The sequence below is a fragment of the Cnephaeus nilssonii genome (genome assembly GCF_951640355.1).
Source record: "Cnephaeus nilssonii genome assembly, chromosome: 5".
In the NCBI taxonomy this organism is placed as follows: Eukaryota; Metazoa; Chordata; class Mammalia; order Chiroptera; family Vespertilionidae; genus Cnephaeus; species Cnephaeus nilssonii.
In genome coordinates, this window is record NC_137076.1 from 95,711,902 (window position 1) to 95,729,581 (window position 17,680).

A 17,680-nucleotide genomic window follows, 5' to 3' on the forward strand; every position below is an offset into this window, starting at 1 on the left:
AGGTCCCTCCCTCATGGGATCTTCCATCGTGCATGCATGTGTGTATGTGTGTGTGTGCGCGTGTGTGTGTGTATGTGTGTGTGTTTATGCACGCACGTGTGAGAATCTAACAATAAATTGATTCACCAGGGGTCATTCCTATACTGTAACCAGCCTCCCCAAAATAGCTTTCAGAATCACAGGATGTTAGAACAGCCCAGCTCCCACCTTGAGTATTTGGGGAAACTGACTGAACCTCAGTTTGAAGTTGAAACCTGGTGAAGGGATGTGTCCAGCGTCACAGCAGAAACCCTGGTCTGAGCCAGACTTGAAATCTGGCCTGCTGACTCCTGGCTTGGTTCCCCCTGCCCTGCTTCCCTGATCTGGCTGCAGGAAGAGCCCTTCGGTGTAGCTGCTCCACCATGGCTGCTAGGTGGCACCAGAACGCCTTTGAACAAAAGGCTGCCAGTCTCGGCTCTTGTCTGAAAATGCCCGAATCCTCCTTGCAGGAGTCCTGAAGTTTGACTGGGCAGTTCTTGTACCCTCTAAAGACCTACCTTCTTGGGCATTGCCCCAGCTCATGGTCCCCACTTTCTGGATCCCACACCTCCATCCCCCTTTGGTTCTCTGGTTACCTGGGGGAATTCACTCCCAGGGGATTGATTTCTCCTGGGGCTCTGTGTGCAGAATGGAAAGTTCTGGCTGGGTGATCAGCTCACCGGAGATACTGGCGTTCTGCTTCTCCTGAGGCTGCTTTCTTCCTTACTTTCTGAAGCTTTGGTCTGGGTGAGCAACCCAGCTGAACATCGTGGGCTAGGTCACCGTGCCAGCCTGTGACAGAGTTGGGATGGAGTTCAGGCACTGTGCTTACCTTGTCTCTCAAAGGAATGTCGAGAAGACAAGCCCCTCTGGTGTCTGGTCCCTGTCTCACATTTGTGTAGCTCAGTGGCTAAGATTATAGGCTCTTGTTTCAGACTTCTGGGACTAGAATGCTGCCTCCCCACTTGTTAATGGTGTAACTGTGCCGAATTCATGTAACCTCTCTCTGCCTCAGTTTCTCCTTTTGTAAATGGGATGTGGTAGATTACAAATGGTCTCAAATTTCTTTGTAACTCCTCCCATTAAAGGTGGGGTATATTTTCCCACCCCTTTGTAACTGGGCTGGCCTTGGGGCTTGTTTTGAGAGAATGTGGTGGAAAAGATGATGTGTGAGTTCTGAGCCTCAGTGTCAAGAGACTTTGCAGCTTCTGTTCTTGCTCCCAGAAAATTGATGCCATGTGACAAGGCTGGCTGATGTCTGTGAGGATGGAGACCATGTGGAGGGAGGTCACAGCCCAAATTGCCCAGGTACAGCATCGTAAGCACATGAATAATTGTGTTAATCTACTAAATCTTGGGGGTGGTTCATTATGTCACTAACGCTAAATGAAATAGGGGAGAATAATGGTACTTTCTTGCTGGGTGGCTGTGAGGTTCATGTGGTGATGTGTGCTTAAACTAGCACCTAGCCCGCAGTAAGCTAATGCAGTTGTGATTACTAACATTATTATGGGGCACTTTCTCCTGCTCACTGGTTTCTAGTCACACTGACCTCATTTCTCTTTTTTTCTAAACTTTTTGAATCCACCAAACTGTGTTCCTTTTCAGGGCTTTCCTACTTAATTCTCTCATGGTTAAGGTGTCAGCTGAAACCTCTCCTTCTTGGAGCAGGCTTCTCTGATTGCCATGGAACTACCCCCTTCCCTCCTCCCTGTTACCCCTTCTAGACTGTCAATCCCTGGAGAGTAGGAGCGGAACCTCTCTCTGTCCCCTCTTTATGCTTGCTGCCTGCCACAATGCTGTGGACTGCAGGCACTGTTTGACATCTGCTGAGTGAGTGAATGAGAAAGGGCGCCTAATCAACCTGGGTTTGAGGTTGGCGCAGGCTTCCAGGAGAGGGGCGCAGCTAGGGTAGAGTTTCAGAGAGAGGGGACTGTGTGTGCTGCTTCTAATTCTTGTACCCGGTTTGGTTGGTGTCACACCCTTACATTGGATCAAATCTGTTCTGATACTCGATGCCCAACAAGGCTATGAGCTTCTGTAAGTCAGGGATGAGCTCCTTGCAGCTCCTAGCACATCACAGGCCTCTAGAGGGGGCTTAATAGAAGTTCATTGGGTAGATAAGTGAATGGATGGGTGGATAAATGAATGAACAGATGAGTGAATGCAAAGAAGGATGGATGGATGAGAGAGGACTCAAGCAATTCTGGAAAGTCATGTTTATTTTTTTCTTCTAATAAAAAGGACAGCACATTTCCAGTCAATCAGTAAAAGGTCATAAAAGTATAAAAATGTATTAAGTACAATCATTAGGATTATGTTATAGGGAAATAGCTGTTATAACTTTTCCCGCTAAGGTGGCATGTTGGATAGTCACAGTTGATTTGGTTTACAAAGAAGGGCAGGAGTAGGTGACCAGTTGGCCCAGGACTGAGGAGTTTCCCAGGATGTGGGGCTTTCAGTGCTAAAACTGGGAAAATCCCAGGCTAACTGGGATGGTTGGTCATGCAAGAAAGAGAGCAGCATCACAATGATGGGTATGGTTTGGCATTTAGGTGTCAGGATCAGACATTTTCTCAACTTCCACATCACCTCTTTTCCTCTAAGCTCTGAAATAAATATCCCTGTGTTATTATTGAGGGTCCTACAGCTTTCAAAGGGTTTTCACATCCCTTCTCTCCCTCACCTCTTACGTAACTTTGACTTGTTCCTATGCCAAGCCTGGGAGGTAGGGCAGTTCTACCCTAATTTGTAGGTGTGGCATCCTGCTTCAAGGTTCCTGGCTCTAGAGAACAAAGATCTATGCCTGAGATCTCCTGAGGCTAGTGGTCTTCCCACGCCGTTGTTCTCTTCTGAAGCATCCTTTCTCATCTGGCTTTCAGGACTGGGCAGGAATCATATGGAGAAAGGGACCCTGAAATCTGAGTTTTGGCTCAATCCTCTTATTTGGGACAAAGTCATTACTGCTTTGCCTGCTGTGTTTCTCCTTTAGCAATCCTCTTGTGGAATTCCCCTGAATACCTACCAGCTGGCCAGTGCCCGTGTCATTATGTGGCAGAGTCAGTGAAAGAGACCCAGTGTGTTGGCTCCAGAATGGTGCTCCAAATGGCTTCTCCAGTTCAGGTTTGTCAGCAGGGTGGTCCGAGGACCAGCTCAGCCTGCCATTTGCCAACTTGGTTGTTGAGATCTTTTGGGGGCATTATTGCTGAAAAGTTACTCAAGCGAGGTGGCTATGACTCCTAGGCTCAAAGACTTGTTGCATTCATTCCTAACCTATAAGGATTTCCTTAATATATAGGCACTGCCTTAAGGGTAAAAGGTTTAGTAGCCCTCCCTGACTTATCTTAAAAGACTAGGGACAGGCTATCCTTGCCCATAGTAGACATAGCTTCTCCTGACAACCTATTAGAATTCTATCATCCATTCTTTTATTTCAACACTGTTTTTGAGCTCTTATATTTTTGGTATTTACTATCTCTAGGGGTAAGAAGCCTATGTAATCCTTTTCCCTGTGAAGTGAGACTTCCTATGACTCTCCCTAATTGAATGGAAGCATGTGCCAGTGTCCTCCAGGTGACACTCCTCTCTGGGCTAGGCTTAATGAATAGGATTTAACATTGGCCCTACCCTTGAAGATGTCATTGTTTGGGTTCAGAGTTGCTTGCATCATATGGGTCTATTCTGTGGGCAGGTTTGCTAAGATCTATTCATCTTAGAGTTTCCCTGTTCTGAGAGCTGAATGAGAGTGGGTCCTTTAATATAAAAACAAATAAAATAAATAGCTTTTAAAAAAAGGGCTGCTCTCTTGGTAGATTCCCCAGGCTGTGGGACATGCGGTCTGTCAGCTAAAGCATGGGGCTTCTGGTATACCCATTTCTCTTAGAATGCTTCTGTTCTTTCTGCCTCTTACACTAGCTGTGGTCCCACAACCCTCTGAAGTGTCTGTGGCACTGAGTTCAAGTCTAGTTTTAATACTTAGATGTAGTTTTTTTTTTGACTTAGAGACAAACAGCGTCCCTACTCTTGGTGAGTGGAAGGGATGTTAACCCCCACGTGGCCATCTCTGCAATACAATCAAGATGAAGCATCTGCATGTATGGGTCTCTTTTGAAATTTAAACTCTGGCACCCATGCGGTGAAGTGATGGTATGGCAAAACCAGAAACTTCCACAGCCTGAGAGATTGCCTGGGTTTATACATTTCTTGGAATCTTGGAAACTTATGTATTGGGTTGTAGGCTGTACTTATCTAGAGGATCAGAAGAATGTCTCAGAGGACTCGATGCCATAGTAACATAGCCTCTTTATGAAACCCTGTTTGCAAGATGTGCTGCCTGGCAGCAGGAAGAAACTGGAGGTTGAGTGGTTTCCAGCCTTTTTTTGGTCAACCCCCTTGTGGCCAGTACTTCCTGTAAGGAAGTCAAGCCTGGCAGGGAGAAAAGAGTAAGACTGGCTCGTTCTTTCCTCCATGGAGAGGAAGAGTCTTGGGTTAATTAGGCCAGCGATTGGGCGGCCTCCCCTAAGTTTGTACAGATTTCTGCAGGTCCCTCAGATGGTCAGTGAACTCTGGGATCGGCGATGGCTGCCCCTGCTCGAGCGCCTGTATTCATCAGTCTGCCCGCTGGGGTAGGCTCCGGACGCCATCCTGCTGTTGGGCCCCAGAAGAAGGTGATCTTTGGATGAGAGTTTAGCTGAGGAGTCTGCTGAGCTTGGGTCGTCCCTCCTGTGGTCTCTGCTGCTTCTCTCTCCATGCACCCCCCGGTTCTCCTTGCACTTCTGCTTGGGAGGGCTGGAGTTCTTTGGGGTGCTGGCTCTGAAGTCCTGTTCAGGGACAGGTGGCACTGGACGGTGGGTGCGCTGAGCCTCTCCAGGCACAGGGGCAGGCATTTGTCTGTTTCTCCAACTCTGGATTTTCAGGTCTCTTTTGTCCGTGGGGAGTTTGTCAATTTTCTGAGCTTTTGAGATCAGGGACTCCCCATATGTCCCTTGTAAAGATAAGAAAAAGTACCTGGTGGGGAAGGAGAAACAACAATAAATCTTTTTTTTCCTGATTTTTTTGTTGACGTCTTGAACTTTAGCATTGAAAGTGACCTTAGAATCCAACTCCCCACCCATGGTGAGATCCTTTTCGCTGTGCTCCTGACTGTGGTTATTAAATCTATGCTGGGCACCTCTGAGATTTGGGAGTTCAATAACAATATGTAATAACTAACATTTATTATGAACCAGAACGTTTCTAAGTGCTTTAGTGTTATTAACTCATCTTTCCCAACAATCCCATGTGGCTGGTATTTTTGCTTCCCCCATGTTACACATGAGGAAACTGAGGCAGTGACTTGTCCAGAGCCACACAGTGGTCTTGCTGTGGTCAGAACCGAGCACTCTGGATCCCTAGAGTTTTATCTACCATGTATAGCGCAGTCCTTTCTCTTTCTGGGCTATTCTGATTTAGGCAAATTTACTTGCTTTGCAATATCAACCCTTTGTGGAACTTAAGTAGTTTCTAAATACATATTCTCTTGAATCTGTGGGCCATGCTAATTTCCCAGCATTGCTGTATTTGCACCATTTTCCAGATGAAGAAACGGAGGCTCCAAGAGACGAGATAGGGTTTCCAAGGTCACCTGAGCACTTCCTAGGTCTCCCTGATGGTTAACCCAGGGTTCCTTTCCCTGGCCAAGCTGCATGTAGCCTGTACTGGACTCCGGGATTGGAAGTCTCTCTCTGTGCCTGGAGTCCTTCTATTCCACACTTGGGGAAAGAATAAGAAGGTGAATACAATTGTGTGGTCTATGGAGAAAGCATATACCATCTTGTGATACTGGGCTCTGGGTATCCATTTCTTTATCTAGAAAGTAGACATCCAGAATCTTTCCCCCAGATAATTCTTTGTAAAATGTTTATTTCTAAAGCCTTATAAGCAGAGACTCCCATCCTTCCACTGTGTCTGAAAGCTTTAGGCAGCCTCACAGTGCACAAGGGGTTTCTGAAGACTCCCACGGCATCAGGTAAACTTTGCCCCACTCTTTCTCATCTCACCCAGAGAGGCAGTACAGGTAGGCATGTTTATTTCAGGAAAGACTCAACTTCCTGCCTGAAAGCTGGAATTTTCTCAGTTTAAACCTTTCCACCGATGCTACGTTCCTTCTCCATCCATTTATTCAACAGATTCTTATCAAGTTTCTACAATGGGCCACTCCCCGAAGAGGTTAAGCTGAGAACAGGACAGATAGGTTCTTGCTTTCCTATGGCACCTGAACAGAGTTATAAACAGAAGGAGCACTGAGCGTGTCGGACACCTGATCTGGTATGAGACACCTTCCTTGAGGAAGAGACATGCATAGGAGGTGAGAACCAAATCCATGCACGATGGCTGAAATGTGGAGAGTGAGGACAAGAGGGGAAATGACACAGAGGGGTTGGCAGGGCCAGAGCAGGCAAGGACTGAGAGCCGTGATTTGTTTTTTGTGCTTTATTGTAAAAGCCTTGGGAAGCCCTGGCAGGTTTCTAAGCATATGACATGATTACACATTGACACAGAGATAGTGGATTAGAGTGAAATCTATTAAGGTACTTTTGCAGTAATTTGGGAAGAACATAATCTATCCATGGGGGTGGATGTAGATATAGAAATAGCAGATGGATTTGAGAAATATATAGCATATAGAATTGTCAGGTCTTGGTAATGAGCTAGATGTGGGCATGAGGTGGTGGGTGGTATCAAGGATAACTTGCAGGGGTCTGCCTTGGTCCTAATTGGATAGCATTTGATAGAAGAAACTCTGGAAGAGACCCAGGTATCTTAGATGGTGGTGGTGATAAAGGGAGGATCATGACTTAAATTATAGACGTCTCCCAATTTCTTTGAACTTACGTGCCTAGTGGAAGTGGTGAATAGGTAGCTAGAAAAAAATGTATCTGGAATTCAGAAGAGAGGTCTGGGTTGGGAATTTGGAGATTCATATGTTCAAAATATTTATCTTCACATTAGTGGTTGCTAGGTCAACAGAGAGACTATAAAGTTAGAAGACAAAAGAACCTAAGACCAAGGCTTGACCTACATACCATGTCAAGGACATGCAGTAGGAGAAAAACTGAGAGTGTCCAAAAATTGGTATCCTCTATTTAAGGTGCTAATTAAGGTGCTCATTAGGTTTTAAGGTTTGTGTGTGCAAGCTTCTTTTGTTTTTATCTGCAAAAACAATTTACATGTTCTTGGTTTTAAGAGACTCTGTACAGTTCTTTTGTACCGGTTGAATTAATTAGACTAAGATTAGTGAGGTCATGGTTAGTGGGCTAATTATCACAAGGTTGGTGAGTGAAATCTACCTCCATTATGATATATACAGCTTATAACCTTAAGGGAACTAATAGTTTTCTGCAGCAAACATTCTACCATGTAGATTTCTATAACAAACATTAATTTTTTTCAAGGTTACAAGTCAACAGTCCTTGGAACTATTAAAATAATCCTTTCTCAGAAGAAACCTCTTTGCTTTCCTTAGTAAACAGAATTAAACAGAAATTCAACCTTATGATGATAATGTAGAATAAGCAAAAAGATTTAACTTATGTGCTATGGTAACTAACAAGTAAATATTTGCTAACTTGTCTCTGTTTAACAAGCTGTACTGTTCAGTGCCGTCTTTTCGAAGCATGTGTCAACAGTCTTTTATACTTTTCAAGGATTCTAATCAGGCTGGTAGCTTTTGGCTTCAAGTGTGTTTCCTAGCCACGGGTAAGACCAAGAATACGGGGCTGATAAATTTCTATTTCTACACCCCCCCAAAAGACACAGAACAGAGGAGCTCAGCCCTTGGTCAGTGGTGATCACAACCGTACTTAACCCCAAAACTGTGGACAAAAGTATTTAACACACCTTTGATGCCCTTTTCCAATGAGGGCCCAATCCTCATGGTCTCTCCCAGGGTCCATCTCCCAAGGGGTTGGGCTGAAGAAGGGATGTGGTGGGAAATATATCCTCTGAGGCTTGTGCTTATTCAAAATTTGTAAGGCTGGAGGACAGGAATTATCCCTCCCATTTAAAGATGTCACAACTGAGGCCATGCCCGATTTGGTGACCTGGCTACTCTGCGGCTGACCTGGGACCAGAGTCTGTGGTATTTTTCTCCAAGTTCATTGTTCTTTCTGTCCTAGGACCCTATCTTTGAGACTATAGCCTCAAGGATCCCAACCAAGAGTCAAACTACTGACCCCTGGGCTATGAAAATGGCTTATGGAGGGGAGATTGGTAGTTCTAGGAAGAAAGGGCCCCTGTGCTCAAACCTTGGGAGAAGAGCCGCGACTGGTGTGAGGAAGCAGACGAGGTAGAAAGTGGGGTCTGAGAGCTGGACTTCCATCACCCCGTAGGGGTTGGTGGGACTGTTGCAGGTGACGCAGGTGGCGTTGTACACTAGGGATACCACAAAGTACATCAGGAAGCTGCCTACAAGAACCAGCCCGTGGATGATGGTCTGTGGAAGGGAAGAAGTAAACACTGTTGAGGGTATACCTTTGTTTTAAGCTTCTTCTTCTTCTTTTTCCTTTTTTTTTGGAAATGCAACACAAAATTTGAACACGCATACCCCAAGCACCCCTAAATCTTCTGTCTCAGCCTTGACTTTGGTGATAATTTCCAAGCTGTCCTTGGATGTTTTACCACCTTTCTCTGTTTCTCTGTGTAGACTGTTTTTGAAATGTTAATAAATAGAATCATGTTTTGTGTGATGAATCCATCTTTTCCACATGTGGCTGTAGTTAGTTTTCAGAGTTCAGTGATGTTGTCTAATCTTATTTTGTCCTGCCTGTCTTGTGCTGCTTTCTTTCCCTATTTGTATCCTCTTTTAAACGTATTGACTATTTTGCATAATTTTATTGCCACCCTTTACTGGTTTGAAAGTTATGTACTTACTCCATATCTATTCTTTCAGTGATTACTCAGTAAATGATAATAAGCAATCTTAACTTACCACAGTCTAAAGTTTAGAACTGATTTCTCTCTTCCTGAATTATACAAGGGCTTTAGAGCACTTTACCCTCTTTCCCAACATATCTTATTGCTACTGCCTATTTTAATTGTCTCATCTTTTTATTTTTTAAAATATATTTTTATTGATTTCAGAAAGGAAGGCAGAGGGGGAGAGAGATAGAAACATCAATGATGAGAGAGAATCATTGATTGGCTGCCTCCTGCATGCCCCCCTACTGGGGATGCAGCCCATAACCCAGGCATATGCCTTTGACCATAATCAAGCCCACGACCCTACAGTCTGCAGGCCAACACTCTACCCACTGAGCCAAGCTGGCTAGGGCTGTCTCATCTTTTTAAAGCACACATGTCATTATAGCTTAATATGGCCAATATTTATTAAGATTTAGTTATGTTTACCACTTTCTATGCCTTAATTCCTTCTCATGGAACTCCCATGAGAGATTTCTTTCCTCTTCCTTTAAGTACAGCCTTTAGTGGGAGTCAGCTGGTGATCTGTTCTCTTAGGCTTTATTTCATTCTCCTTTTTGATGGATATAGCATTCTTGTTTGGAAGTTATTTTCATTCAGCATATCTGAGGTAACATTCCACCGTTTTCTCGCTTCCATTTTTGCTACTGAGAAGTTTACAACTCTTCACCTGTTGTTCCTTAGAAGGAAATCTTAAAACCTGGCCTGCTTTTATAATTTTTATTTTGTCTTTAGTTACTGTATGATATAATAAGTGTGAATTTCTTTTTATCTTGTTTGGGTTTTTCTGACTTTCTTGAAACTGTGGATTGATGTATTTCATCACTTCTATAAAATTTTCAAGTCACTATCTTTTAAAATATTCCCTCTGTCTCATTTCCTTCTGAGAATTTGACCAAATGGATATTAGACCTTCTAAGATACCACCCTATCTTCTATATATTTAATACATCTTCCATAATTTTCTTCCTCCTCCTCTGTTTTATATTCTGGATAATTTCTTTTGTCCATTTCACCAATTCTCCCCTTCAGCTGTATCTAATTTGCTGTTAAGCCAGCCATGAAAAAAAAAGTTGCATTTTTTTGTATTTCTAAATGTTTTATGAGGTCTACTTTCCAGTCTGCTGGGTTGCTTTATATAGTTTTCCAATCTGTAGATATTTTTAAAGCTTAGTCCTTATTTATTTACATATAGTAAACATAGCTTTTCTATAATTTATATCTGATAATACCAACTCCTGAAATATTGGTTTCTGACTTTTTTTTTAAATCCTCACTAATGAGTTCTTGTTTCCTTGAGAGCTTGGTTATTTTTGCATATGTGGTGCTTATTGCCCTGGAAAAGTTAGTAGGGACAATTTGAGACTTAGGTTGAGATACTTTTCTCTCGAGTTTGGCTCACCAGGTGATATGAGCCTGGGCTGCACATCTGTCGGAGGCAGCTGTGTTAGTTTCCCAGGACGGGTCCTTTATGCCGACTCTCCCTGCTCTGCTCCCCACGGTGGGAACGAGCCGACCCGCAGCCCCTGCTGGGGAGGGAGTACAGGCAGGTCCAGTTTCGCGTGTCCCTTACTCTGAAGCTGCAGCCTTTGGGGGTCCTAATGTAATGTGGTCTCTTATTAGACTCCCACCTTGGGCGCCTGGGTTTTGATTTCTGAAGCTTGTACTTAGTTGAGTCTGCCAGAAACAAAGTTCCTTTGGGGCAGGGTTACAAACACCCCACAGGACAGCAGGCTTTGCTTAGCTTGCTTCTCTAGAAACCTCCTTTTCCAAAGGTTTTTGTCTTTACTATCCTGTCAGCTCTTTTAAGGTATTTTTTTAAAAAATAAATTATTATTTTTAGTTGTTTTCAGTGGGAGAGGTGATCTGAATAATCCAGAAGAAGAAAGCAGTTAGCTAATTTTTTTCAGTTGTTTTTAGTGGGGACTGTGAAAACCGACACAGCCATTAAAATTCATGTTAGATTTCTCCCCAGGTTAGAAATAGAGTCTCCCCATGCCTCAACATTCAAAAAAGAAAGAAATTTCTCATAACAATGCCGGTGGTTGACTCCTTTCCCAAGAGCACCAGAAATTACCGGTAACTATGGGGATACCTGGTCTAGAGGGTCACTGAGGGCAGAGTTCCTCTTGGGAAATATCTCCAGTATTTGGACAATAAACTTCATACACCCAGGGTCCAGCTTGGTCAATTTTAACCTTACGTAATATTTGTCTCAGATTTTTGTTGAAAGGTTACGTCTTACAGATATAATCAAAGCATCCATGTATCCCCTGTAATGCTTTCTGTTTAATCTTGAACATAAATTCAGTGTTCATCACTCCAATGCGTATTTTATACTTACATGCTTGTGCAGCCATGTTTATGGATGCTCAATTACTTTATCATGTATGGATATCCTTCTGTATCTTTAAAACTACACACTATACATTGATAGATACAGTTCTAGTTTATTCATTTTAACTGTTCTATTGTATAAATATGCCACAATTTGGCATATTTTCCTCTTGATGAACTTTTAGGCTTTTTTCTTTCTTTCTTTTTTTTTTTTTTTGCTATTAAGAACAATGGTGTAATACATGTCTCTGTATACACAGATGCAAGATTATTTCCAGGGTGCACACTTAGAAGTGGAGCCATGTCATAGCATATGAACATTAACTCCTGGCTATTTTCAGATTGCTCTCCAGAGTGCTGGTATCAGTTTATGGTCTACTAACAGGATATGAAAGTTCCTTGGTTGGGCTTTATTGTTTCTAACAAACTGCTGAGTTGCATTGCCAGGAATTTATTTAGAATTTTTACATCTATGTTCATTTAGTGAGACTGGTCTATAATTTTCTTTCCTTGATCTGTCCATGCTGATTTTGGTATCAGGATTATGCTAGCCATGAAAAAATGCCGATTTTTTTCTAATCTGTGAAATAAGGGACAGATAATCTCTACCTTATACCAATTATAAGTTTGATCACAGGATTATAAATTCAGTTTCTTTAATGGTGATTGGTTTACTCAGGTTTGCTGAATGATTTTGACTATGTTTTGGTAAACTTTACATTTAAAAATATCTTTAAAAATTGATCATATCTACAATTATAGCCCTTTTTTATTCTGAGTATCATTTCTGTGGTCTTTTTGTGTCTTCGCCTAGATGGGTTTTGCCAGAGATTAGGTTTCATTACATTTTTGAGGAGCTTAATTTTGGTTTTATTGATTCTATTGTTTCCTTGATTTTTACCTTTGTTTTAAATAGTAAAACTTTAGATACTCTCACGAATTTGTATATATTTTTATAGTCATTTAGTAACAAGTATGTTATAATTTCCCTCATGAGTTATTTAGAAATGCATTTTGAATTTCCAAGCATGTTGAGTTTGGCTATTTTTTATTGCTTATGATACTGATTCTTTCAAATTCCTTTGTGATTCAGAATCTGGTCTTTTAAATTTTTGGTAAATGGTCTGTGTGTTTGAATAGATGCATGTTTGGAGCATAATTTCATATATTAGGTCAAGTGTAACATAATGCTTCTATATCCCTTTTTTTCCCTATTTGATCTAGTCTCTTTCTGATGGAATTATATCAAAATCTCATAGTATGATTGTGAACTTGTCCATTTCTCCTTATATTTTGCTGGATTAAAAAAAATCCAGTCTGATAAATTTTGCTTTTAATAGGTAAATTAAATCAATATACATTTATTGACTACTGATATATTTGGATTTATTTTGAACACATATGTAATACTTTCAACACTAAAGATTAAAAAACCCCACTTAACACATACATGTATTTATCCATCACGCTGTCCACTTAACTGACTTACAGCACTGTGTAAGTCTAAGTCTCAAAACAAAGCCTACTGAACACAAAGGACTCCAGAAAGTTAAATGAGATACTACATTAAAAAATCATGTAGATAGGTACCTGTAGATAGGCATATAATTTTAAGAAGAACTTAATGAAAAAGCCGGCATTGCCCTTTTAGATACTAAAGTGTGATATTTTGGCTTGAGATGTAGTTACGTAGAGGCAGTTTTCTAACCTTTTATCCTGAAATTAAATGGGGAGCATATCCCCTAACAGCATGGTTCTCTTTGTCTCTGAAAACACCCCTCAATTTTTTATTAATATCTATTTTTGTAACTAATTGTTTCATAGTTTTATATATGTTAGTTTTATCATCCTGGCTAGATGATAAGCAAGTTGAGGCCAGGAATTTTCTTCTTCTATACCTCTTTCATCCTTGCATAGGACAGACACAGGTAAAAGCTCAATATGTATTTATCGAGTAGGTCAGTGATATAAAGTACAACAACTCAGAAAGTTGAATGTGGTCAATAATCAGGAACACAAATTTTAAGCCAAATAGGCACTTACCCAGGTCTTCATTTCCATCGCCTGGTGCAAGAGGATTGTGGCGAGGGAGATGGTGTTGATGGGTGTCCCAAAGGTGAAGACGTCGATGTCAGAGTCCTTGTAGGTCTGCAGAGGAGGAACAAATAGGTACCCTCAGATGTGCTTGTGGACTCAAAGCCTTGGCTTTTTTTTTTAAATAATTCTTTATTGTTGAAAGTATTACATATGTCCCCTTCCCCCTCCCCTGCCTTCAGCACCCCATTGTGTGTCCATGGGTTACGCATATATGCATACAAGGTCTTTGGTTGATTACCTCCCACCCTTCCCTCCGAGATTCTGTTCCATGCTTCCATGTCTCTGGATCCACTCCGTTCATCAGTTTATTTTGTTACTTATGAGTGCGATCATGTGATACTTGTCTTTCTCTGACTGACTTATTTCACTTAGCATGATACTCTCCAGGTCCCTCCATGCTCTCTCAAAGGGTAAAAGATTCTTCTTTTTTACTGCTGCATAGAATTCCATGGCATAAATGTACCACAGCTTTTTTATCCAAGGCTTTTTTAGCCTTGGCTTTGACAGTGATTCTAAAGCATCTGTCAAGGGTTAGAGGATGAATGGGGAGAAGATATCCAGCCACCATCTGTGTGGAACTGACCCACAGAACAGACGAGGTGAGGACTGAGTTGACAGGGCAAACCAGGAAGCCAGGATGGGCATTCCAGAACATTTGGGATGAATGGAATGATTTACTGAGCACCCACTAGGCATGATGCCAATTGCTGAAGATACTTTTGTGTCCACCTTCACGGAGTTTACAGCCTACTTGGCAGAGTAAATGCTACAGTGGAGGCAAGTACAATGCACCCTGGGAATACAGAAGGGGGTCTCTATCAGCTGAGACTGTAAGAAGGAGTTAATCTCTTGAGGGGAGGGAAGGCAGTCCAGCCAAAGGCCAGAACTGAGGGTGGATGTGGTGAGCTGTGGAACTTCAAATAGTCCTAGATGGTGGCTGTGTTGAGCTCAAAATAGGAGGAAACGATTCAGCAGGAAAGACTAGCAGAGGTCTGAGCAGGGAGAGTATTGTAAGCTAGGAAATTAAAAGAAAGCATAAAATGCCTGCTTTATCGACCCTCATGTTGCTAATTGCGAAAGGATATGAGCCCACATTATGGTTCCCTGTCCAGGAGAAATAGATATCCTTCACTATCTAAATTCTCACACTATACCGAGGAACCAGATTGAGATGGGGCTGGTATCCTTGCTGTATGTATTCCTGCTTTTATTTCAGGTAATGTAGTATTCTTCACTATCAGAACTTGCTGCCTTAATGCTTAAAGCACAAATCTAAATGAAGGGTTGTAAATTCAAATACGTTTAGTGCTCAAAAAGAAACAGTGAGTGAAGAAGGCCTGGGATAAGACAAAAGGGAGTGGTGGGGACTACGGCAAACGAGAATATGGGCCCCATCTAAGCAGGGCTGTGAGTCAACTCTGGACTTCTGCCATGAGGGAAAAATGATCCCATGTAATGATAGCTTTCAGTTTTCCAAAACCTGGCAGAAAGTAAAATGTTTGGGCAAAGCTTTCTGACTTGTCAAACACCCTAGGTTGGAGGTAGTCTGCAGGCCACCTGTTTTGAGCCTCTGCTCTGAAGTGTCCAGAAAGACACTACTAGTCTAGGATTTCCTATAAACAGGACCAGTGTCATTCTGCAATTTGTATCGTTAGAATGGAACGATATGACTTACCAGGTAAGGGATAAAGAAACAGATGAGGCTCTGGTAGAACGCATCCACCATGGAAACCCAGAAAGTCAACGGATTATAGCACTGCCAAGAAAGAATACACGAGCAGTTACCACCACCAGAATGGCTCTCTTCAGTGAATCCACATACAACAAGCTGTGGTGAGCACGTGGAGAAAAGGGGTCCCTGACACTGTTGTTGGGAATGCACATTGGTGCAGCCACTGTGGGAAAGAGTATGGAGGTTCCTCAAAAAATGGAACTGCCACGTGATCTAGAAATTCCACTTCTGGATATTATTTGAAGAAAACAAAACATTAATTTGAAAAGAAATATGTACCCTTATGTTGATTGTATATACCTATACAGGGTATCCCAAAACATGTATACATTCTTTAATAGCTGATAGCTCAATCGATACTTCTTTCTTTTCAGATTTAACCCATTGGAATTAATAATGGCAGCCAAAGGGTATACATTTTTTTGGGAATATATATATATATATATGTGTGTGTGTGTGTGTATCCTGGACTGCGAGAGGGTGCAGGCCGGGCTGAGGGACCCCCCCCCCCCCCGCCAATGCACAAATTTCGTGTACCGGGCCTCTAGTGTGTGTACATATATATTACAGTCCATGCTTTTGCAACATTAACTTTGAATGTTAGGTACTCATGGAATACATCATCCCGCCAGCGTGCCTGTGGGGAGGGGGCAGGTAGAAAGCCTAGGATGCCCCTGCGCCATCGCTTGTCCGCCTCGCCTGCGGTGCGGGGCTGCTGTGCTCTCCTGTCTTCGGGTTAGGACTGCACTTGCCTCTTCGCTGGCTGTCCACAATGTATCACCGGCACCCACCTGGCTGTGCACGCCTCTCTCCCAGGTGCAAAGGTGCTCTCAGCATTTCAATGACCCTCTTCCCAGAGCTCCTCCTGCCCACCTGTCTGACCTCTCCAAATCAGTCAGGTGCCACTGTGGCCACTCTGTGTCTTTTAAGAAACCATTCTGATGGTGCCCCAGGCCTTCTTTAGTCTACATCATACCAGCAAGTTCTAGGCCACATGTCATTGTAGTTTTGCCTTTCCTGACCTGTGGCAGAATCCCTCGCCTCACCCACTGATGAGCAAACTGGCTTTTACTCCCAGGGGTTCTGTTGAAGGCCTGGAGGGGGTGCTGGCTCAGGGGGATCTTTCTGCATGCCCTCTCCCTCTTCAACTCAGGGGGTCCCATAATGGGTGATATAACTAAGAAATCACTAAAAGAAACGTACTCACTGGTCTGGTTCGTCAGCCATCCTCACAGCAAATGCTTGGTCACGTGGGAGGTGAGGGGCAGAGTGGCGACTGAATGCAGGGCTCCTGACCCCCAGCCCAGTGGTCATGCCCTGACACCTCCAGGGAGAAGCTGAGCCCCTTACCTCGGAGTCCTGGCCACTCCTGTACAGCTCGGGCAATGCCAGGAGTGTCTCCGCGGAGATGTCTTTATCGAGGATCCCGAAGACGAGAGGAGGCAGTGAGGTGAAGAAGAGATTGAAGAAGATCATCTGCCAGTAGTCAATCATGGTGGAGCCCGAGAAACCGCAGAAGAACTGGTACCAGAAGAGCAGGTTGACATAGCACTGCAGGAGGACAGCATGGCCTTGTGAGCAAGGACCCTCGGGCAGCCGTCCTCGGCCGCTGCTCGGGGCCTCTGACAGGTCACCACCTGACAGGGAGCGTGTCTCCTCATGCGTGACATGCAGGGTCGGGGAAAGATTGGAGATACTCAAATCCTTAGAGCAGCGGCTCCTGACCCTATTATCACTACCCACTGCTGCTAACTACTCCGCCTGCTAACTACAATTCATGTTCTTGTTAAGGTAAGTGTAGTTTGATGGTTAAGAACACAGATTTTGGAGGCCGAGAGGGTTTTGAATCGCCAGTTCTGTCACTTACTAGCTGTGTGACCTTGGGCAAGTTGCTCCACCTTTCTGATCATTACCTTGCCACCTTTCAGATGAGGGTAGTAGTAGTAGTACCTAGACTCTGGCACATGGCCCTGAGGAAGGCATGATGGAAAGACTGGACTGTGGCAGGAAGAGGATTTCATGAGAAGGTTCTTCTCTCACACTTTGCTAATGGTCATGCAGCTGAGAAGGGTGAAAAAGGAAATCTGCTTCACTGTGGCTTTCTGCTTTCTGCAGCTCTCTCACTCAAGTCCTCCCACCTGGCCTGGGCTGTTACTGCTTGAGAATAGTGATCCAGGTTGTGATGTGGTTTGGTGACCTGAGCAAGGTCATGTAAATAAGCAGCTGGCCCTGGAGTTAGGACTAGACCTTCTCTGCTGTGTGTGGCTGAGGCCCAGAGGGGCGAAGTATGTTGTGAGAAATCACTCAGCGGGTTTGAATTCTCATTCCCTAACTGCCGCGCCAGGGTTATTTTGAAGAGGCTGGCTATGTATTATTGTGATAATAATATAAACATGTTAATACTATTATTAGTAACACCATTAATTGTTATTTGACCTTCTATTAGTGTGACATAGCATATTAGTACATTGGTGTGACATAGCATATTAGTACATTGCACATTATTAGATGTGATATACATTATAGTTTGTCCCAACA

General features: G+C 43.1%; 1 protein-coding gene across 2 annotated transcripts in view; it reads right to left on the minus strand.

Annotated features, from left to right (window-relative positions):
- Positions 1-2,270: 2,270 nt before the first annotated feature.
- The window catches only part of ATP10B (ATPase phospholipid transporting 10B (putative)), a 187,755-nt gene continuing 172,345 nt past the window's right edge, over positions 2,271-17,680 (minus strand). For both annotated transcript variants that reach the window (XM_079772877.1, XM_079772878.1), the window contains 5 exons: positions 16,493-16,693; positions 15,086-15,166; positions 13,357-13,461; positions 8,304-8,491; positions 2,271-5,025 (listed from right to left, as the gene is read on the minus strand). In XM_079772877.1, coding sequence (XP_079629003.1) covers positions 4,566-5,025; positions 8,304-8,491; positions 13,357-13,461; positions 15,086-15,166; positions 16,493-16,693 — 1,035 coding nt within the window. In that variant the 3' untranslated portion in view covers positions 2,271-4,565. The remainder of the gene's footprint in view (positions 5,026-8,303; positions 8,492-13,356; positions 13,462-15,085; positions 15,167-16,492; positions 16,694-17,680) is intronic.